General features: G+C 52.7%; 2 protein-coding genes and 1 long non-coding RNA gene across 9 annotated transcripts in view; 2 read left to right on the forward strand and 1 right to left on the reverse strand.

Moving 5' to 3' along the window:
* Positions 1 to 44: 44 nt before the first annotated feature.
* On the forward strand, positions 45 to 747 carry LOC121139117. The gene is made up of 2 exons (XR_005875963.1): positions 45 to 253; positions 566 to 747. It is a non-coding gene; the product is annotated as an uncharacterized LOC121139117 (long non-coding RNA).
* Positions 748 to 7060: 6313 nt separating this feature from the next.
* On the reverse strand, positions 7061 to 18299 carry Armc6 (armadillo repeat containing 6). Of its 3 annotated transcripts, XR_001197487.3 has the most exons (10): positions 18107 to 18299; positions 16971 to 17263; positions 15534 to 15663; positions 13413 to 13495; positions 11082 to 11655; positions 10036 to 10181; positions 9080 to 9211; positions 8647 to 8784; positions 7459 to 7765; positions 7061 to 7344 (listed from the first exon to the last, which is right to left on the reverse strand). XR_001197487.3 is itself a non-coding variant. In XM_013125313.2 (9 exons), the coding sequence occupies exons 2-9, from the start codon at positions 17040 to 17042 to the stop codon at positions 7553 to 7555; spliced, it is 1488 nt and encodes a 495-aa protein (XP_012980767.1). In that variant the 5' UTR covers positions 17043 to 17263; positions 18107 to 18299; the 3' UTR covers positions 7061 to 7552. The 3 variants fall into 3 exon arrangements, 2 of the variants coding, with proteins under 2 accessions (XP_012980767.1, XP_005086197.1); XM_013125313.2 differs by having other exon boundaries at positions 7061 to 7765; XM_005086140.4 differs by lacking the exon at positions 16971 to 17263 and having other exon boundaries at positions 7061 to 7765.
* Positions 18300 to 18548: 249 nt separating this feature from the next.
* The window catches only part of Sugp2 (SURP and G-patch domain containing 2), a 28473-nt gene continuing 24857 nt past the window's right edge, over positions 18549 to 22164 (forward strand). Inside the window, exons 1-2 of one of the 5 annotated variants that reach the window (XR_002381427.2) lie at positions 18549 to 18697; positions 20859 to 20981. Coding sequence is in view for 1 of the 5 variants with exons in the window: in XM_040742049.1 (XP_040597983.1) it covers positions 19123 to 19198; positions 20859 to 20981 (199 nt within the window). In the remaining 4 variants the exon portion in view is untranslated. Of the gene's footprint in view, positions 18739 to 18851; positions 19199 to 20858; positions 20982 to 22164 lie in introns of those variants that run through there. The other 4 variants (XR_001197485.3, XR_005875965.1, XM_040742049.1 and 1 more) reach the window with 4 other exon arrangements.

The following is a 22164-nucleotide window of genomic DNA, read 5'->3' on the forward strand; positions in this document are numbered from 1 at the left end:
CAGACGGCGAGACTCGGGAGGCATGACGCGAATGGACAAGCTTTTTAACCAATCGCTGGCGGAAGGGGCGAGGCTACGTGGAGAGGCGGCCCTTGTTCGCTGAGAGTTCGACAGAAGCAAGGATTGGAGCCTACAGAAAACGGACTGTGCTTTTGACCAATAACTGAAGGGAAGAGGCGGGGCCTAGAGGCGCGCGAGGATGGAAGCCTAGCATCAAACGGGCAGCGCTTTCGGCCAGTCGCTGAAGAGCAAGGTCGGGACTTGAGTAAGCGGGGGCGCGGGGCGAGGGCGAGGCTCGACGAATGAAGGGTGTAGCCCGGAGGGCGACAATGACTGGATGCTATTCCAAAGACGTACACGTCCCTTGACCAATCGCAGCCGTCGTGGGCGGTGCATCCTCCGGGGGACGGGGCGCGCCAGGTGCAGACCGTGACCGTAGCGATTGTCTCTGCCTGAGTTGGGCGCAGACTCCTCAGGTTCCCGCACAGCGCAGAAGCCTTACTCCTCCCTGAATTTGACAGTTGAAGGACGTTTTGCTAATTCTCAGCCACTCCTTCCCCTACAGCTCCACTGCATGACACAAAGGGCAGAAACTCCAGATCACTCAGTCTCCCTCTGAACTCGAGCTCGTGTGCAAACGTGAAAATCAAAAGTGGAATCCTGCTGACGCAATCTGCCTGACTTTCTGAAAGTGACATCTCAGAGTCCAAGCTCTTATGACATCCCTGTGGGACCTATCCCTGCTAAGCCTTAAGTGAATTAGCCGAACAATAAACACAAATCACAGGTCAAAGGGAACACAGAAACTAAACAGAGAGCTCAAGCTCTTTGCCCGAGGTTATACAGCACTTTAGTTGTTCAATTTATAACTGAAACCGAGCTTATTGGAAAGGGAGTAAGGCAGTAGGGAACAGAGTGATCTGAGCGACTCTGTTCAAGCTTTAGGCAGAGCAATCCTGAGGCTCAGTCCTGTTCCTGACCTCCCGGTATGAAAACAGCATAAGGAAGCCATCAAGATGGCTCAGTGGGTAAATGTCAATTCCACAGATTTGAGGAGAAAGAACACCAACCCAAATCATGGCCGAATTAAAGCAAACAATTAACTAGAGAAGTGTGTGTGTGTGTGTGTGTGTGTGTGTGTGTGTGTGTGTGTGTGTGTGTACAGTCTCTCCTTAAGGTGGGGTTCAAGAGATCAACATTGGGCATGGGTAAGGTAAGGTTTTATAGCTCAGTAGGGGGTTTCCAAATAGGGGATTTGGCAGGCAAATAGGCGGGCTACCGAAGCAGAATATAAGCATAACAGGCTAGTTATAAGAACCACAAAGACGTGGTTCTGAGGTGGTCATACCAAGGTGGACATAACAACTTTTGAAACGAAGACGTGATTGCCATTTCCTGGAGCAGGCAGTGAAGAACCATTTGTAGTTAAGGTTACAGGTGGGGCATAGGGCAATCCTTGAGAACAATTTATTCATAAACAAGAATGAGCCTAGTTTGTCTTTACTGTCAGATGACTTTTAAGCCTAAGATGGAGGCAGACTGGTTCCTAATAAAGGCACTGGCCTGGCCACCAGGCCTAATGACCTGAATTTAACATGCTGACCGGCATGGTGTAGAGAACAGACCCTCAAAAGTTGATTTTTGAACTCCACACACCTGTGCCATGGCATGTAACATGCGCAAGACCCTGCCTGCCTCCCTGTGAAGCGGAGGGTCATAGGCAGGCTTTGGTGGTGCTCACGACTGAGGGACGTGCACTAAGCTATGCTCCTTGTGGCCAGGACCGTCTGCAAACCCACTCTGTTCTCTGACTTCCTGGGAGCATTTCTTTTCCTTCCTTTTTCTCCTCGAGACAGGGTTTCTCTGTGTGGCCCTGGCTGCCCTGGAATTCACTCTATAGACCAGCCTGGTTTTGAACTCATAGAGATCTGTCTGTCTCTGCCCCCCCCCAAGTGCTGGGATTAAAGGTGTGTGCCACCACTGCCCAGCTCCAGAAATGAACTCTTATTTCTCATAGATTTGGGCAGGGCCAGTGGGGATCAAGCTCAGCACCAGAGGATCTTGGGAGAAGGCAGGGCTAAGTTTAACACTAAGGGCTCAGGTTTCAGAACTATGTAAATCCCCCAAATCTTCATCCCCAAAGTTCAAATAGGCAGACTCACATTTGTGGAAGTAACTGTCTGCCTGCCACCGTGGGAGGCCCCACAGATTCATTCACTGCATCCTTCCTGTTAGGAATGAAGACATTCTAAAGAGACACTTGTGGTGCCCGCGAGATGGCTCAGAGGTCAAGAGCACTATCTGCTCCTGCAGAGGACCCTGGTTCAGTTCCCGCCCCCATATGGCACTGCACAACTGTCTGTATCTCCAGTTCCAGGGGACCTGATGCCCTCTTCTGGACTCCAAGATGTGTGCACACACAAAGCACACAAATTCATGTGGGCACACACACACACACACACTCACTCACACACTCACACACACACACACACACACACACACACACACGAGGGAGGCACTTGTCCCTCTCCCTTGTCTATCAGAATATTTAATCAAGGGACCCCAACACATCAGAACTTCCCCGGGTTCTCATGCTGCAAGGAGAAGGCTGAATCCCTGGAGCAGCCAAACTGGAACTTCACTTTACCTCTGGCAAAGATCCCACAGTTCCAACTTCCTGTCAGACCACCTTGCGGGGACCACTGGAGCTGAGACAACCATGGGTCAATCACAGGCAAAGGACTGTTGCCTGAACAGGACCATTTAGCTATGCAGACCTCTTGCCTTCTACCTAAACACAACCCTTTCCTCAAGGACTGACGGCTCACGTGAGTTCAGTTCCCTCACTCAGTGGAGGGAGAGAAGTGACCCCTGAAAGCTGTTCTCTGACCTCCACACGCGAGGGGTCATGTGAGATAGCAGCACTCACAAGACATCAACTAAGTCAATGTAATGAAAATTAACCCTGAAGCTAAAACTGGACTTGGGGTCTTGGCGTGCCCCTCTGCAGTGTGGTCGTGCACTGCTGCCTGTTTGTGAGTGTGTGCAGCCCTGTGCAGGAAGCCAGCGTCTTGTACCCTGGCTGGACGCTCGCTCTCCACTCTCTCTTAACCTGGCTCTCCAGACTGGGCCGATAGCCAGCCCTGTACATCCTCCTGCTTCTGCCCACTTAGCTCTGCCTTGGGCTGACAAGCGTGTGGCCATGCCCAATTTTTTTAATGCAAACCTTGTGTTTGCATAGCAGAGCAAGCTGTCTCTTAGCCACCAAACCATCTGTCTCAGTGCCATACCCTTTGATGTAACAGTGTGTCACTATGTAGCCCTGGCTGGCCGAGAGCTCACCATGTAAATCAGGTTGTCAGAAATTCAGAGACCCACCTGCCTCTGCCTCCCGAGTGCTCAGATGTAAAGGCTGCACCACAATGCCATGCCTCGAGTGTTTGTTTGACACAGGGTCTTCTGTAGCATACACTGTACTCAGACTTGTTCTGTAGCCAAGGATGACCTTGAACTTCTGATTCTTCTACCTCAACATCCTGAGTGCTGGAATGACAAGTGTGTGTCACCATGCCTAGTTTATGTGGTGCTGGGGATGGAACCCAGGACCTCAGGCTTACTAGCTGAGCACTGTCCAACAGAGCCCTGGCCTAAGACCTACTTAGGTATTTAATTGGACCTTTGAGGATGAATGACTCAGCTTGAATTGGTAGGTCCACCAGAGCCCAGGCTTCAACCTTAACAGCTTCAGCAACAATAGATGGCCAAGCAAAAGAATGGTGTCCCCATCCAGACAATAGAGAGCCTCCCTGTGGTCCTACCAGGGCTTTAAGAGGGATGGAGGGAGGGAGGGAGGAGGGAGAGACGGAGGGAGGGACGCAGGCAGGCAGGCAGGCTCCTGGAAGGCCTCATGGCTCCCTACCGGCAATGCCAACTGAGGCAAGGGTCAGGCAGTGGTCCAGCACTGAGCTGCCTCTGCCAATGGTGCCAGAGATACTGGCTGGGCCGGGTTTGGCAGCGGCAGCAGCTGACACTCCATTGTAGCCCCACAGTGGAGAGCACTTGGCAGGGACTGCAGCCTCTCTGAATGCTTGTCCTCAGGCAAGACACTGTCTCTACTTCTCCCTGTTTCCTCTCCCTCTGGGAATCCCAGGGACATGTCTTCAGTTCACTATTGGCCAGGGTCCAGGGTCAACTAACACCAAAAAGTCACCTGCCCAAGATTAGGGAAGGCAAGGTTGCTAAAGAAGAGGAGTCAGTTGACCCGAGCTGGTGGGAGCTCCTGGAGGAACTCCAGACTGACAGCTTGGTCCTGCCTCAACTTGATATTCCAGGCTTTGTTGACTCCCTATGGGAGCCCTTACCCTTCCTGAGGAGTGGATGGGGTAGAAAGGAGGTGGGGGAGGGAAGAGGAGGAGAGGAGGAAGGGGAAACTGTGGTGGAATTTAAAATTAATAAAAGAAGCTGGACATTGGTGGCACACGCCTTTAGTCCCAGCACTCAGGAGGCTGTGAGTTCACGGCCAGCCTGGCTTACAAGAGCCGAGTTCCAAGACAGGCTCCAAAACAATACAGAAAAACCCTGTCTCGAAAAGAAATTAATAAAAGGAGAGGAGTAGGGCAGGAGGGGGACCCAGGGCCTTAATGCAATGTGCCTTCTGGAATGGGTGCAAGTCTATGTATCGATGGGGTTCAGTGTTTTGGCATCTCAGAGATTTGTAAACAATGAGAAGGCATTAATGGCAGAACATAGAGGGGAAGGCCTGGGATTCCAGCACTGGGGAGGCAGAGGCAGAAGGATCAGTAGTTCATGGCCATTCTCTGCTATGTGGGAAACTTTGTCTTAAAAAACAAAAGCAGGGGTTCTGGAGAGATGGCTCAGTGGTTAAGAGCACTGGCTTCTCGAGAGGTCCCTGGTTCAACTCCAGCACCCACATGGCAGCTACAACTCCTATTCTAGGGAACCTGACACCCTCACCCAGACATGCATGTAGGCGAAACATCAATGTAAATAAAATACAAATAATTAAAAAACAAAAACAAAGGCACATTCAATTCTTCCAAAGGACCCAATCAGGTGACTCACACCCAACTATCTCCAGCTACAGAGGCTCTGATGCCTTGACCTCCACAGGCATCTGCACACACAAGTACATACCTACACAAATGACATTATTAAAAATAATAAATGCTTTAAAATCAAAACAAAAATAACTGGGCATGATGGCACACACATTTAATCCAGCGCTAGGGGGGCAGTGGCAGGTGGACACTGTGATTTTGGGTTATCCTGGACAACATAGCAATCTCAGGGCTACATGGTGTGACTGTCTCAATATACAAACAAAGAAATAAAATAAAACCATACAAATTTGGCAATGCTATTCTATTCCCTGGACCCTAGGTGGATCCCTGGTTGCAGGCATCCTGAACACTGTCTGATCCAGAGGTGATTTCACTCATTCTATGAGTCCCAGAGAAGTCAGTCCACTAACCCAGGAACACACAGCAGCAGATGGGCCAGACACACACACACAGGCTCCTGCAGCAGATTCTCCCTCAGCACACTTCTCCAATGCTATTACAAAGGACATCAAGAGCTAAGGAGCAGAGGGGACCCTCCTCAAAGGAGGGGGCATCCTCTTAGGGGAGGTGACAGTCCTGAGGTGGCCCCCTGAGATGGGGAGGGGGTGTCTTCAGCCCTTATGGGGCCCCACTAGGCCTAGAGTTACAGTTCCCAGCTCCACTCCAGGGTAAGTGTTCCACGCAGCTGGCGGCCCAGGGGTGGGACAGCTGAGGGTGGATTCCTGACTTCCAGTGTGCTGAATGTGTGAGGCTGGGGCTCTTGGGGATAGGAGCCACCCACAAGGCGTGCACAAATGGTGGCAGAGACAGATGTGAGGCCACAGGCAAGGCGACCTCTGCACCGTGTAGCTGATCTGCTAACTCCAGCTCCAGGGATTCCATGTCTTTTTCTGGCCTCCATGCCTCCTGACACACATAGACATAGATATTAAAACAAACACATACAACAAAAGGAGGTTGTGGCGACTGGAAAATAAGCAAAAAGCTGTAGGGAAATGGTAGGAGGTTGGGGCGTGGTCTGTGAATGGACAGCGAAGGGAGACTGGGAGTGTGATGGGGTGAGAATCACAGGGCCAGCCCTTAAGTGTCCCTGGGTTTGAAGGCTGCCCATGGTCACACACATCACTGACCCAGACAGAAGTCATCCAATCTAGGCAGCATGGGACTAAGAAGGCCCTTCACCTACATCCTGGCAGGTCCCGAGTGTGGGGGGCGGGGTGACCTGGTCCAAGGTTCATGTCTATGCTGGCAGGGCCTCTCCCTGTCCAGTGGGGTAGGCTTGGGCATCTGAGTGGCTGAGTTAGAACAACCCCCTCCCCAACACGTCAAAACAGCCAGGAGCAATGACTGGTTCCCATGGAAACCAAGAACCTTCTGGGAAAAGCACACTAGGTCCAGAGCTATGAGGGGGGAAGGGGAAGCCTATGACCTGCAGGATGTTGGGGAGGTGGTGTGGACATTTGAGATGGTGATAACTGTGCACTTCATTATGGGGAAACTGAGGCTCAGAGAGAAGTGGGCTGCCTAAGACACTCAGTGAGGGATGACAGGGTGAGGCTGGTGTGTCACCCTTCTTGGGGTGACAGGTACTGGAGCCAATGATACCTGTCCCCCTCCTCACTCCCCAAAGTGTAGAAACACAGTAACTCTCACAAGCCAGACTATCTGCTCACAGCCACAGAGCTCAGCGGGGGCTGTGCTGTCTCTGCTCCCCCAGCACAGACAGAGTTACCCTGATCCCAGCCTCAATAGCCTATGTAGTCCAGGCTATGCCCCAAACAGCTCTAGTGCCTGCAGCAACCTGAGGGGCCCAGTGCCGTTCTCTTAAGTCGTAGTCACTGTCCCAGAGTTATGGAGCCCCTCCAAGCCTGCTTCTGCAGTATCAGGAACCTGGGCAGACTCCGATGGGCGAGTCTGAAATCCCTCACTGTGCCAAGAGTTCTGGGCCCATTTTACAGGTAAGAAAAATGAGGAGCAGGTTTTTAAAATTACATTTATTTATTATACTTGTGTGTGTACGCATGGAGTTCAGAAGACAATTTGCAGGAGTCTCTCCCCTGCCCCCATATGGATTCATGTGGATCTTGGGGAACCAACTTTGGTGGAAGAATCTCTCCCATGGTGCCTGCCTAAGGAGCAGGGTTACCGACAGCTTAGTGGTGCCTGGACTGCAGCCCAGTGGCCGGCCCTGTCGGGACATTGGCTTACAGGAGCCCCAAACTCCAACATAGTGCTGCAGCTCCACACGCCCTTTGCCCTAGAACTGCCAAGAAAAAGTGGGCGGGAAAGGGCATTGGAAGGGGTGGGCCACTGGGTCACCACTGCTGCCTGTGGGACTCAGGCCCCAAGGGCTGCGCCTGCCCTTCCCACCACTGACCTGCTCAACACTTCTGCTCTGGGTCGCATGGGTGGGGACAGAGTGCAGGGCACAGAGCTCCCATGCTCTGGAGTCAGGGCTCGCTGAGCTAGGGTCACGGTGCCAGGTCACCCCGCTTTCCCGTCCACAGTTCTCGAAGCTCCACGCGGCAGCCCAGGTCTCGCAGTGCGGCCTTGGCCACATCCTCGCAGTCCGGGTGGGCAGCTCGGGCTTGTGAAATGAGCTCCTCTGCCCCCAGGTCTAGGATGGGCTTGGAGAAGGCCTGGCTGCGGGACACCAAGTTCCGGATCAGCATGCAAGCCTGTTTCTGGAAGAGACGGGAGTGAATGCAGGGTGCCGGGCTTGCCTCAGGTCCTCCTTACAACATGAGACAGACACTCAGTACATAGCTATGCTGGTCCAGGCCAGCCCCACGTTCTCACCTGACCTTCTCAGGCCCATCTACCACATCTAGGTGAGCACTCAGGAAAGTGTCTGGACGGAGTCTATGACTTCAGGCCAGAAAGCTACCCATAGTCCTCCGAGGCAGGCCCTGGATACTCTACAGTGAGGCCACTGAGTGTCAAAGTTCATTTCTCAATGAGTCACATCAGGGTTGGTTTCAGACACCTTCATGGATCTTAAAATCCCTGATGTACAGGTACCATCTGGGGGGATGCCACGTGCATGGTGACAGTTTAGGAGTGACAGCCAGACATGATGGCACAGACTGATCCAGTGCCTGGGAGGCTGAGGACATAGAATCCTGACAGCCAGGCCCAAAGTAGCTACAGAGCCTATTTCAAAGGAAAAGCAGGGTGTGGTCAGTTGGTAGAGTGCTTGCCTAGCATAGAATAGGCCCTGGGGTCTGTCCCCATCATGAGTGTGGTGGCAGAGGCCCGTCACTACAGCACTCAGCAGGGGAAAGCAGGAAGATCAGGAGTTGAAGGTCGTTCTTGCAGCCAAAAAAGTTGGAGGCCAGCCTGGGCTACATTAGACCTTGTCTCAAAAACAAAACAAAACAAAACAAAACAAAACAAATATAAACTTCAGGCAGAGGTGGTGTGTGCCAACGTGCCCGGGCTGTCCTGGAACTCACGCTGGAAGGCAGGCAGGTCTGGAATTGTGGCAACCCCGCCTCTTGAGGACTTGGCTCAACACTTAGACGATGAGAAGGTCAGGCTGTGGCGAGCAGGACCCCTCACTCACCTGGACACCGGCCTCCTGCGGGTGGGCTTTCATGGCCTGCAGTGCGGCCAGCGCGCCACCGGCCTCCACGATGACCCGGCTGTTCTCAGGCTTGCGTAAGGCGAGAACACAGAGTGCCGCGCAGCTCTGCTCACAAACCTGTATGGATAGACACCTGAGACTGACGGACAGACTCCCACCTCCCTGTGTGCCAGCATGACTGCCCACCCCACCCAGGACATCCTGCAACTCCCCTCCGTGGGCCTCTGCTGGCTGGTGTGTCACAGCAGTGGTGGCTGGGTGTGTGAGGGTGGTGAAGGCACTGGTCCCTCGAGGACCCGATGGGGTGCAGCCGACCAGGAGCACCGCAGGCCTTCACCTAGTCTTGCTGACAGTGAGGTGGCAATCCCTGTAGACCCTGCCACGGTCCTGCCCTTGTGTCTGAGGTAGGTACCTGGGGGCTGGCCAAGTGTCGGGTCATGGCAGCCACAATGGATTCCGTACCGCCTGCCCGGACAATGGCGTCCTTCACGTCGTCGTTGCCTGCAATGGCTCTCAGGGCGCTGAGCACTTGTTTCACGAGGTCCTGTGTGGAGGGTAAGGCGAGAGCACCCTGGCTTGGGCGCCAGCTGCAAGCCTCCTGCTTGCTACACAGTGGGAGGAGGTTTTGAAAAGATCTCTTTGGCTGTTTGTGTTTGAACACATGTGACCAGGGTCACAGGCTGTGACAACAGGATCGTTATCCACCATACGGAGAAAGGGCAGACTGGAGGACAACAGGCTGGGTCCTGTGGGTGATCTGCCTAATGCACCTGACATGGGGAGGGCATGGGATGCGGCCCAGTGAGAGGGAGCGCCTGAGCTGAGGACGGTGCCTCCATTTCCTCATTCCTGCTCACTGACGAGAATGGGCAAGTGGCTCAGCTGCCTGTGTGGTTGCCCCTCCCACGGCTGGGTTCTAGCACCCACACCAACCACATTGAGCCTGGGCAAGGCAGCACACACAGACCACTTCAAGGCCAGCTGGGAGTACAGGAGACCTTGTGACTCTGCCTCAGTCTCTCACATGCAAACGTGCTCATGCGCGCGCACACACTGCGTGTCATCCCAGTTCTTGGAAGTAGGAGGATTACAATATCAAACCATCCTGGGCTTTGCAGACCAAGACCAGTCTCAAAAGACAGTAAAAAAGGACTGCAGTGTGACTTGGTGGCAGAGGGCTAGCGTGCAGGGGACTAAGTTGTCACCAGTTTAGAGAAACAGGAAAAAAAAAAAAAAAAAAGGCAGAGTGGAACCAGAACCTGAGAGTATGAGTGGGCCTTCCGAACCCAAAATGTCACCCTTGCTTTCTCCTCAGTGGGGTCTGGCCAGCTGTGGCCTTAGGGGCAGGAGGAAGACTTTGGGCTCCACCTGGTGGTCACTGCAGTCAGCCAGCAGGGTCACAAGGATGCCAAGGCCTCCAAGATCAATGACCTCCTGGCAGAACTCATTTCGCACAGTCAGGCGGGACAGGGTGCTGCAGAGTTCACTCAGGACTCCCGGGTTGTCAGGGAACGCTGTGCAGAGGCAGAAACGAGAGTTGGAGTCTGGAGGGCCCAGGGACAAATGAATGTTAATCTTGGGCAAACTCCCCAATTCACAAGCTGGCTGAGGCCATCCAACAGGCCCAAGGGAGAGTTAGCCCATGGCTGGGACGGCCATGCCCCCTGGTGACAGCTACAGAAACTGCTCCATCACAGTGAGGCAAGTAACTGCACAGCTGCTGCCGGCATCCCCTAAGCAAAGAAGTCTAGGCTGGGCTTGGCACACACAAGAACCCCAGCACTTGAGGCAGAAGCAGAGGGATCTCTGTGAGTTCCAGGATAGCCTGGTCTACATGGCAAGTACCAGGGCTTCATAGTGAAATGGTCTTGAAGGAAGGAAGGAAGGAAATCAAACCACTAGAACAAGTTTTCCAACGTGACCTTGAGGTTCCTAGCTAGGAATGACACTCACTCTGTAGACCAGGCTGGCCTCAACACAGAAATCCACTTGCCTCTGCCTCTCGAGTGCTGGGACTAAAGGTGTGCGTCACCACGATGCCACTCCAGGCAGCTCTTTCAGACATTTCAAATGGATGAAAGGAACAGGTTGGAAGATAGAAGATTTAAGTATGAATGACTGCCCACAGCTGACTCACAGCAGCCACCTGAAGCTAGACACACGCAGGTGCCAAAGTACTTTTACATGACAAAAGTGTAGGGCTGGCTGCTTTGTTAGATTTAGTTCTAGAATGAACCCAGGACATCCTGTATCCAGGCAGGTCTCTGAGCCATACCCCGGTCCCTTACTGGGAGATTCTAGGCAGGTGCTCTGGGCCACGCCCAAGTCCCTCTTGGGGGAGTTCTAGGCAGGGGCTGTATTGTTGGGTCACCCTGCCAGCCCACCCACCACACTCTTACCAATGCTGCTCCTACCTCTGGCGGCCTCAATGAGCACCTTCAGACCTCTGTTCTCCTGAACAATCATCTTGGCATGCTCATGGGCATGGCCAAAGGGCACTCGGATGTCATCATCAAAGGTCATGACACGCAAGGCCCAGCAGGCCTCCCTAACCACATCGGCGTGCTGGCCATGCTGTGTGATAGCAGCAGTTAGCAGGGGCAGCACCCCGGCTTTCACCAGGCCCTGCCGGTTCTCTTCATGCTTCAGGCAGGCATGGCGCACACAGCGGATCCCACAGCAGGTGAGGTCAGTGTTGGCAGCATTCTGTGCCAGTGTGGCCACGAGCAGCTGCAGGCCCTGGGCATCCAGGAGGTCAGGCTGGCCGTCTGTCAGCACAGCCAAGGCATTGAGAGCCTGGAGCAAAAGGCCCTGGTCGCTTGTGGCAGCGAGTTGCCAGGCAGCCAGGAGGATGGGGTAGGCCCCCTTCTGGGCTGCCAGGTACCGGCTGGCCTTCTGCTGCCTGCACTGGTCACAGAAGCGGGCAAGGTGGACCGACACCTCCTGGGGCCGAGACCCAGTCAGGGACTCCTGCAGATCATTAAGAGCCTGTGAAGAATATCAGTGTGTTAGCCAGGGCTGCTAGGCTCTCAACTGTGCACCAGAAGCCTCACCCCAGAATTTGGGCCCAGGATGGCTAGATCCATCTGGAAATTTCTATTGTTTGTTTTTCAAGACAGGGTTTCTCTGTATTGCTTTGGAGCCTGTCCTGGAACTCCCTCTATAGACCAGGCTGGCCTTGAACTCACAGAGCTCCGCCTGCCTCTGCCTCCCGAGTGCTGGGATTAAAGATGTATATCTCATATACAGCCACACCCTACAACATGCATACAGAGAGCAGAGGACTCATGGGAATCAGGGCTCTCCTCCACCATGTGAGTCCCAGGGATCAAACTCAGGTCATCAGACTTGACGACACACTTTTCCTGCTGAGCCCTCTCGACAGCACCTTTCTTCCTTTTGCAACAGAACTGAGGATAGAAGCCAGGGCCTGCATGCCAGACTTGTGCTCTATCATTTCTCCAGAACCCTGTGCACCAGGGGCACACAGAGAAGTGTCAGCCACCTCAGCTACCCTGCTCAGCAGCTGCATGTGAGTAAAAACACCGAGTCTAACGCTAATGGCACCAAGTAGTGCCCGACAAGAGCAGCAGATGAAAGTCATTAGAATCACTGCAGTGGCTGCTGCAAGGGCTGAAGTAGAGGGTAACTGACCCCATCTGGACAGCTCCCTCTCGATTGTTCTCCAGATAATTTACCCAGCCCAGCGAAGCCGCATCACACACGTATTTCCCAGAGGCAGCTCTAAGCTATCTGGAGAATTATGAAAAAATAAACCGAGCTAGCCAGTTTGGGTGGCAATTGGCATGACCTCAGGATGTACCACAATGTGAGCCAAGGCTAAGTCAATGTGCCCAGTGCCCCTGAGGTTGCTGGCAGCACACCCATGAAAGGGAGGCTCAGCAGAAACAAGCAGCCTAGGCGATTTGGTCTCAACTCAGCTACCAAGTCTGTTGGCAGCCTTGCCCAAGCCCGCCTTAGGAACCTTGGCAGAGCAAGTTACAAGGAACAGAGATTAAAGCAGTAAGGCAAGGAGCCAGTAGCTCAGTGGGCAAAGGTGCTTCCTATGCAAGGACACAAGGGGAAGGAAAGAACAAACTGCTCAAAGCTGTTCTCTGGAGCTCTCATGAACATCTCAGTCTATGTGTGGTGGTGTAGCCCTCGGAAGGCAGAGGCAGGCGGAGCTCTGTGAGTTCGAGGCCAGCCTGGTCTACAGAGCAAGTTCTAGGACAACAGAGAAACCCTGTCTTGAAAAAACAAAAAAGAATTTTTCTGCTGTTATTGACTAGCTTGGATTGACTATGCCTCCCCAGCAGGGGCATTACGGTGTGTACTGCCACACCTGGACCAGTTGTTGTTTTTTCTAAGTAAAACTCAAGGACTGGGGTGGGGGAAGGAAATGACACTCGCCGTGTATGCACAAGGGCATGACTTCAGATCTCCAGAGCCCACATAAAGCTGCCCAGAGACCCTTGCTACATTGTGTGCGCTTGACCCCCAGAATTTGGGAAGTGAGAGCCCGCATGTCTGCGTGTCTCCAACATGTCCTCCAAGTAGCTCAGCTGTCCCCAGAGGCTGGTGCTCGCTTGCTCTCACACTGGACTTGGGACACATGACTGTAGACCTCTACTGCTCACAAGATGTGCAGACCACTGATACTCAGATCCTGATTTTGGCCACATGGGACATGGGGAAGAGACCCTTCAGACGGTTTGTTCCAGTGATGAGAAGATAGCTGCTCCTACCTGCAGGACATCATGTGTGGGCTCCTGGAGGCTATCCAAGGACACTTTGGGTGCTGTCTTCACGATGTTACTCAGATCAACCCCTGCAGAGGGGAAGATGGGGCTGCTGGAGACAAGTGACACCTGTCCCTCAAATCCCTCAGGTTAGGAGGTCCCTGACAAAGGCCCGCTTCCAGGGCTTTTCCCAACGGTCCCTCCAGGTGCCCAGGCCAGCCACAGGCTGCACACACAGCATGAGTGTGCCACCACTGCTAAGTCAGGCCGTGCCACACATGCTATCTCTGGGTAGTGAGATGGCAGACTCTGCTTGGCAGACAGATGAGGAGGGGAACCCACAGAGCCTCTCCCTTTGAACTTGAACCCCTACTGGTCCTATCTACATCTCCGCCTTCTGAAACCCCAAAGGTATCCCTGCTGTGGTAACCACTTCTTGCGTGTGTGCTGTTTAGAAGGTTTATTATTTGCTTGTTTTTCATAGTCTCACTATGCAGACCAGGCTGGATTTGAACCACTATGTAGACTAGGCTAGCCTCAAACTCATAGAGGTCTACATTCTTTTTTTTGAGATTGGGTTTCTCTGTGTAGCTTTGGGTGTCCTAGAACTCTGTAGACCAGGCTGGCCTCGAACTCACAGAGTAAAGGTGTGCACCACCATCGCCTGGCAGGTCTCCTTTTTTTTTTTGGTTTTTCAAGACAGGGTTTCTCTGTGGCTTTGGAGGCTGTCCTGGAACTCACTCTGTAGACCAGGCTGGCCTCGAACTCACAGAGATCCACCTGCCTCTGCCTCCCGAGTGATGGGATTAAAGGCATGCGCCACCAACGCCTGGCTAGAGGTCTCCATTCTTATATCTCCCAAATGCTGGAATTAAGAGAATGTGTCACCACATACATCAACTAGGGGTTAAGTTTTTTTGAGGTAGTGTCTTGTTATGTAGCCCAGGCTAACCTCAAATTGAAAGTAATCTTCCTGTCTCAGCTTCCCAAGGAGTAAGGTCAGCTGCATTGTTATCCCAACATTGAGAAGTGGAGGTGGGAGGATCATGTTCAAGCTAGCCTCAGCTACAGAACGAAGCTAGCCTAGACTATATGAACTCGTCTTAAAAAACAAAGCAAAACAATACTAAAGAAGCAGAGCTGGGATCACAGGCATGTATCACCATGTGTGTTTTGTTAGACACAGTATACACAAGGATGCTTGTGTGTGTGCATTTGCTGGTACACGCAGGTGTTGATGTGCGTGTATGTTCATGTGGGGTGTTGATGTGTGTGTATGGTCATGTGAGAGTGTTCATGTGTGTGTATACTCAAAGTCAGGTATCATGTCTTAGGAGCTGTAATCCTTTTGGAGACAGGGTCTCATTGGAACTTGGAGCTCACTAATCAGGCTAACTTGCTGGCTAGCAAGGCCTAGCAATCTACCTGTCTCCACCTCTCAGTGCTGGGATCACAAACATACCCCATGGTGGGGGTGTGGGTGTGGTGTGCATGACTAAATCCCAGCATTTGGGAGGCAGAGGCAGGCGGATCTCTGTGAGTTCGAGGCCAGCCTGGTCTACAGAGAGAGTTCAAGAACAGTCAGGGATACACAGAGAAACCCTGTCTTAAACACTTGCCCCCCAACCCCAAACCAAACCAACAAAAACCCAAACAAACAAAAAAACCTACCCCCCAAGAAACAAAAACAAACACACGCCAGCATGGCTGGCTTTTAATGTGGGTTCTGGGGACAAACTCAAGGCAAACTGAGCCAGTATTTTAGCGGTGAGTTACCGCTCCAGTCATGCTCCCAATGCTTACCTGATTGCCCACTAGGGCACCCCATTTCTGTGCCCTAGAGGCAGACCTACCTCTCTTACCGTCCAGCTGACTTTCCGGGTCCAATAGAGTGCTAGACCGAGACGGTAAGTGTACTCCTGCTTAGCACTGGCCTGGAGCACACTTGGCCACACCGCTCCTTGCCATGTGGCACACGGTCTCCCAACCCTACCAGCAGCACGACTGCCACCCTCTCTCTCCCGCGCCTCACACTGACTCCAGGACATGGAGACAGGCAGGGATGGGGTCAGTTATGTCAGACTGAGGGCGATGGCCTCTAAGAGCCAGTACTGAGCCCCCGCCTACCTTGTGATTCAAACTGCTCCACAGCCTCTCGAACAGCCTCCTCAGCACCCATCTCAAACTCCTCAATATTCTCCTTCACTGCAGCATCAAAGGTTTCCTGCGTGATGCGCTTGGAAGCCATCTCTGCATGCTGAATGGAAACCAGTATTTGGTCAGGAGACAGCAGGCAACTGAGGGTCTGCTACCCCAGTGGTGACAATGCCACTTGAGCACACTTGTGATGGCAGCACTGCACTAGGGATGCAGACACTCAAGGGTCCCTCCCTGCCAGTGGGAGGCCAAGCTGGCTACACAGCGAGACCCTATCTCAAAAGCCAGACGGAAAAAGAGGGCTGCTGGCGAGACGGCTCTGTCCACATACAGAGGTGCAGGCCTGCCAGGGCTTTACAGTGAGACCCTACCTTAAAACAAGCTTGGCTTTCAGCTAAATTAAACACCCCCAGAAGACAACTATTATGTTTCTCTCTTCTGACATATTTCCTTATTATGTGTGTGGGGAGGATGTGCACGCACAACCCCTGGCACAGGTGTGGGGAATGCAGAACAGCATTCAGCTGTCAGTTCTCTCCCTCCACCAAGTGGGCTTTGGGGATTGAACTCAGGTCATCAGACTGAGCCATCGCACCGGCCCCGAATCTCACCTTATCTCATAGTTAGATACAGTTTTCTATGTAACTATACAAAGACAGCATAGTACAGTAGCTTACATTAAGGAGGCTTTACATGAATAAGTTGCTGAGGCAGGAGGATCTGGAGTTCAAGAAACAGCCTGGGCTATACAGGAAGTTCCCGGCTAACCTAGGTTACACAAAACCTGGTGTCAATAAACAATCCACCCAAGATGGGGATGGGGGAAAGGCATTCTCTCATATACCAGTGCATAAACAAAGTACTACAGACGACAATGCCATTGGCAGGGCAGGGAGAGTGACCAGGGTCTCATGCATGGTAACATGTCCCCCACCAAGCCTGACTTTTCTCTAATACTCGTCCACTTACATTTTAAAACTGCACTTTATCCATGTGTAAGTGTTGACTTACATTTGCTGTGTGCACACACAGGGGCCAGAGAACAACTTGTAATTGTCAGTTCTCTCCAACATGAGGGTCCTGGGAATTGAACTCGGGTCATTAGGTTTGGCAGTTAAGCGCTTTAACCGGATAGCCACCTCACTGGCCCGAATGCCGCTCTTTCCATAACTTATGTTATCAAGCTCTCTGGATGTAGTTCTTGGTAACGACTGATACCTGCCCCTTCCCCTGCCATCTCAGCACTGCAAAGGTTCAGGCTGTATCAAACAACAGCCCATCCCACACCCCACAGTGAAAAGAGAGAGCTGATTCCACAAGTGCTCTGAGCTCTACGTGTGGGTCACGAGGTGTATGACACACAGTAAATAAAAATCTGAAAATAAGATCTAAGTTCCACACACTCACTCTGGTATGTGTGCTTAGCTGGGCCTCATGGTACAAGCTGCGACCAAGCAGAGGAGGCTGAGGCAGGGGCATCACAAGCTCCAGGCCAGTTTGGGTAACACAGTGAGACTCTGTCTAGAAGAAAGAGTGTGGAAACTGTGCTGGAGAAGCCTCAGGGCTGAGAAGGCATGCTGCTCCATCATGAGGGCTGAGAAGGCATCATGAGGGCTAGGGCTCAGCTTCCAGCACACACATCTGGCAGTTCAGACACCTGCAACTCCAGAACAGGCATCTGACACCCTCTTCTAGCTTTCCTGGGAAATTATAATATTAAAAGCAATTTTAAAAATTGTTACTAATTAGTAACTAATTACTGTTACTATTATTACAATTAAAAAGCACGAGTAAGCCGGGCGTTGGTGGCACACGCCTTTAATCCCAGCACTCGGGAGGCAGAGGCAGGCGGATCTCTGTGAGTTCTAGACCAGCCTGGACTACCAAGTGAGTTCCAGGACAGCCTCCAAAGCCACAGAGAAACCCTGTCTCGAAAAACCAAAAAAAGCACGAGTAAACCAGAAGCAGGCTACTTTTTGAGTTCAAGACCAGCCTGGTCTACAAAGCAAGTTCCAGGACAGACAGAGCTACAGAGAAACCCTGTCTTGAAAAGCAACAACAAAAAACAAACCCAGACACACTAGAGACACAGTGGTGGGCTGCTGTGAGTTCCAGACCCCGTATCAAAAAAAAAATCTAATTAAAAACAGCCTCGTTCAAGCAGCCCTGCTCTCCCATTCAATTATTTCCTCCGTTTTTATTTTCTGAAAGCTAGGACCTCTTGTAGACCTGACCCTCCAGACTCTTCCAACAAACCCCTGGTTACTTGTTTTTGAGCCAGGGTTTGGCTAGGTAGCCCAAACTGGTATGGAACGCGCAACAATCTTCCTGCCTCCGATTCTCGGGCTCACAACGCCTATTCTTGCTGTTTTGTTCGGTGGTTTTTATTCTGAAACACGGGCTGGCTACGGTCTCGAACCCACAGCAATCCTTCCGCCTCTGCCTCCCGAGAGGGAACATGACAGACGCAGCAACCACGCCTGCTCCGTTCCCTCTCCATGCACAGCAGGACGGGCGTCCCCAGAACCCAGGGCCAGGCTCACCGTCCCGCACGGGCGTCCTCGCCCCACTGCCTAGAGGCAACCGCGCGCCGGCGAGACCGCACCCCGAGGCGGCACGACTCTCCAGGGGGCCGCGCAGACACACCAGCCCGCGCCCGCCGGTCCACGCGGGGGAAAGGGCGGGGTTCGCAGTCGCCGCCCGAGGCCCCGCCTTTGGCTCCTTCCGGTCACCGTCTGCGCGCAGGCGCAGAGACGCCGCTTGGCCTCGGCGTCCCTCCCTCAGCCGAGCAGCTCCGTGCCGGGGCAACAGGCGAGGCCGCGAGCACAGGTAAAGCCAAGGGAGCCACAGAGCCCGCGTGTCTCTGGAGCCCTCGCGGTCTTTTCCGCGCTTCTTCCAGTTGTCGCTTCCCCTCAAAAGACAGAGTTTCCACCTCGGCCGAACACGCCCCGAGAAGCGAGCAGCGCGCCTGCGCGAGAGAGCCAAGATGGCTGCCGGCGACGCCTGCGTATGAGGGTCTAGGCGGTGGCAGCCGGCGCTTGCGCACCAAGGCGAGGCGGCGGCCTGCGCCTGCGCAGCTCAGCGCTGCGGAAACCGTTGGCTCATTTGCATCTCCCCGCCTCGCGAGGTGGCGGGTAAGGAGCCTGAGGCGGCGGCGGGGGCGGCACCGCTCGGGGTGAGGCCTGGGCCCCGGCGACCAGGGAGGGCGGGCCCCGGGGCGGGGAGGACCGCGGGTGGCCCGGGGCGAGCGCGTTCCTCGGCCCGGGCTCGCGTCCGCTCATTCCGCTCGAGCTCACGGCCGGCCGGGCGGGCTGCGCGTCAGGCCCGCTGCGCTGGGGGCCCTGCAGCCCCGAGAGCGGAGGTGCAGGCAGGTTAGGACCCTGGCTAGAGCTCAGGGCCGCCCGACCCGGACACCCTGCCCTTCTTCAGCGACCGAGAGAAGGGCCGCCCTCTCGGCTTCCTGAGGCGTGGGAAACTGGGTGATGGTTATAGAAATGACAGAAGGCAGGTCTGTCTCTCAAGGTGGGACGTGTCAGGAGGCAGGCTGTCGCCGATAGACATGCCGCCTGCCTTTTTCCCTGCAGAGTGTGCCCTCGTGCCCAGTGAGTGCCCAGTTGGCCAGGTTCAAGACCAAGGTGCCTGACCTTTGTTGCTTCGCTTCAAGTCTGCTTTTTCTCCCAATGTCCTTTTCTTTCTTCCGTTTCTAAAACAGGCAAACTGAGTGTGACGGTTCACACCTGTGCTTCCAGTGCTCGGGAGGCAGAGACAAGGGGAGCGCTGCATTTTCGATGCCAGCCTAGTCTACATGCTAAGTTTGAGGCCACCAAAAAAACAGTAAAAAATAAATAAGTAAAAGCAAAAGGACAGGGTCTCCATAGCAGTGCACACCAGGAATCCTAGCACTTTGAGGCAGAGGCAGGAGGATCACAGTTCAGTGCTGTGCCGGCACGGACTACTCTCATGTAGTAGCAGAAAAACCAAAACCATGCACACACAAACATGGGTTTTGCTGTATAGTGTAGGCTGGCCTGGAACAGGCTTTAAGTGCTGCTCAGCCCCCTAAATAGCAGTGGCTATATGTGCATACCACCAGGCCCTATCTTGGAGAGTGGCAGAAATTGATGTCTGGTTATGGATTGGCTAGTTTGGCTGGCCTCCGACTCCAGGGATCCTCTTCCTCAGCACTGAGACTAAGGCACATGTGTCCTCGTACCCCGCTTTTGTCTTAATTTTGCGTATTTCTGGGTACATGTTTGCCAGAGCACATGGGTAGAAATTGGGAGACAATTTGTCAGGTGCCAGATTGCACTCAGGTCATTGGAGCCACACCCCTTTAAGGATTTTATTTATAGGGCTGGGTAGGGACAGGTGGGTAGGTGCAGGTACCATTGGAAGCCAAAAGAGGTGGTCGGATCCCCTGGAACTGGAGTTGTATGTCGTTGTTAGCTGCCCGATGTAGGTGCTGGGAACTGAAGTCGGGATCTTTTGTTGTTGTTTTTGTTTTGTTTTGTTTTTTGAGACAGGGTTTCTCTGTATTGTTTTGGAGGCTGTCCTGGAACTCGATCTGTAGACCAGGCAGGCCTCGAACTCACAGAGATCCACCTGCCCTGCCTCCCGAGTACTGGGATTAAAGGTGTGCACCACTAACACCTGGCTTTCAGGTTCTTTTTTTTTTTTTTTTTTAATTTTATTACATATACAGTGTTCTGTCTGCATGTGTGCCTACATACCAGAAGAGGGCACCAGATCTCATGATAGATGGTTGTGAGCCACCCTGTGGTTGCTGGGAATTGAACTCAGGACCTCTAGAAGAGCAGTCAGCTTAACCTTCGAGCCATCTCTTCAGCCCCCCAGGTTCTTTTCAAGAGCAGCAAACACTTAACTACTGAGCCATCTCTGGGTTCTCATCCTGTAGTCTTGGTTGAGCCGGAACTGGAAATCCCGTTGTCTCAGCTTCCTGAGTGCTGGCATCACTGCCTGCAGCACCACACCCAGCCCCTGTAATGTCTCAGGTCTGTGCTGGAAGGATGCAGCTTTTTGGTGTGTTGTTGAAAGAAGCAAAAGAGCTCTTCCACTGAGACCAGCTCAGACTGTACAATTGCTAGCTAGCTTGTGAGAATAGCATTCACTTGTCCAGAGTGTTCTCTCTGTGAAGCGAATTCTGGGAAGCCCTTCTCCAAACTGAAGTCAAATACCTTTTTCTAGGTTATTCTTCCATTTCCATTACCTTGGTTTTGGTAGTGGTTTTTACCCTGGGGCAATCTGTCTTGATTAGTGTGGCTTCTCTCACTGTAGGAGAGGGAAACATGGCAGCAAGGCGGATGGTACAGGACTCTTTGGACACAGTATTACAGGAGAAATGTAAACGGTATGGGGATTCTGAGGCTGTCGGTGAAGCTCTCCAGCTCAAAGCTCAAGGTAAGATTCGCAGGAGGACGCCAGCCGAGCCCCTCTGATGGATTTGTCAGGAGCAGATCACATTTTCTTGTGGCCTACTTGCCAGCTAAATCAGTGTGCAGAAAGTGCTGTTGTCAGTATTCAGAGAGTGTCAGTCGGACACCCTCCCACAAAAGAAGAATTTGAGGGTGTCCTTACTCATGCTAAAGCAAACACTCAGCCTCTACAGAAGGCTCCTGTGTGTGTGCATGTATGCAGTCGCACACAGAGGTCAGAGGACAGCTTGCAGAAATTGACTCTCCTGCCACTATGTGGGCTCCAGGGCTTGAACTCAGCTTCAGCCAGGCTTGTGGCAAGTGCCTTTACTCACTGAGTCACTGAAGAGCAGCCCTTTAAGACTGGCTGGGACTGCCGGGCGTTGGTGGCGCATGCCTTTAATCCCAGCACTCGGGAGGCAGAGGCAGGCGGATCTCTGTGAGTTCGAGGCCAGGCTGGACCGACAGCCTCCAAAACAGAGAAACCCTGTCTCGTAAAACCAAAAAAAAAAAAGACTGGCTGGGACTGAAATCAGTTCTTGCAGTCATGTCTGAACCACTGCTTGTGGATTGCTATAGATATACCCAACACAAAGTAATAAACTTACTGAAAACGTTTTAAGATTTGTTGTTATTGTTACAAAAAGGGTTTTTTTTTTTTTTTAGCTTGATTAGTTCTGTAGTGTAAACTTTGTAGATTTTAAGACTGTCTTCATATTATAACTGCCTGTCAGTGCTGGAGTTGCAGTCATGTACAGCCACGCCTGGCTTTTTTTTTTTTTTTTTTTTTTTTTTTTTGGTTTTTCGAGACAGGGTTTCTCTGTATTGTTTTGGAGGCTGTCCTGGAACTCACTCTGTAGACCATGCTGGCCTCGAACTCACAGAGATCCGCCTGCCTCTGACTCCCGAGTGCTAGGATTAAAGGCGTGTGCCACCACCGCCCGGCCACACCTGGCTTTTTATTGATGAAAGATCTTGAACTTGGGGCCTCTTGCTTGCACAGCAAGCACTCTTACCCATTGAACCATCTCCCCAGCCTCCATACATCGCTTCTTAATTTCCTCAGGAAGACCTATTGGAGCATTGTGTTGTGCTACACACTGAGGAGCCTGAGGCAGAAGGATTCCTGTGAGTTGGAGGCCAGCTCAGGCTAAGTGAGACCCTGCTTC

This window comes from Mesocricetus auratus, unplaced genomic scaffold, assembly GCF_017639785.1.
Source record: "Mesocricetus auratus isolate SY011 unplaced genomic scaffold, BCM_Maur_2.0 Super-Scaffold_6731, whole genome shotgun sequence".
Classification (NCBI taxonomy): Eukaryota; Metazoa; Chordata; class Mammalia; order Rodentia; family Cricetidae; genus Mesocricetus; species Mesocricetus auratus.

Excerpts from the sequence above, each read along its gene's own strand:
- Armc6 (XM_013125313.2), bottom strand. The coding sequence starts at position 17,042 with ATGCCCCTGCCTCAGCCTCCTCTGCTTGGTCGCAGCTTGTACCATGAG. Across the intron at positions 10,182-11,081 it reads GCTCATTGAGGCCGCCAGAG|CGTTCCCTGACAACCCGGGA; the intron begins GTAGGAGCAGCA and ends GCCTCTGCACAG. Across the intron at positions 8,785-9,079 it reads GACACTTGGCCAGCCCCCAG|GTTTGTGAGCAGAGCTGCGC; the intron begins GTACCTACCTCA and ends CTATCCATACAG.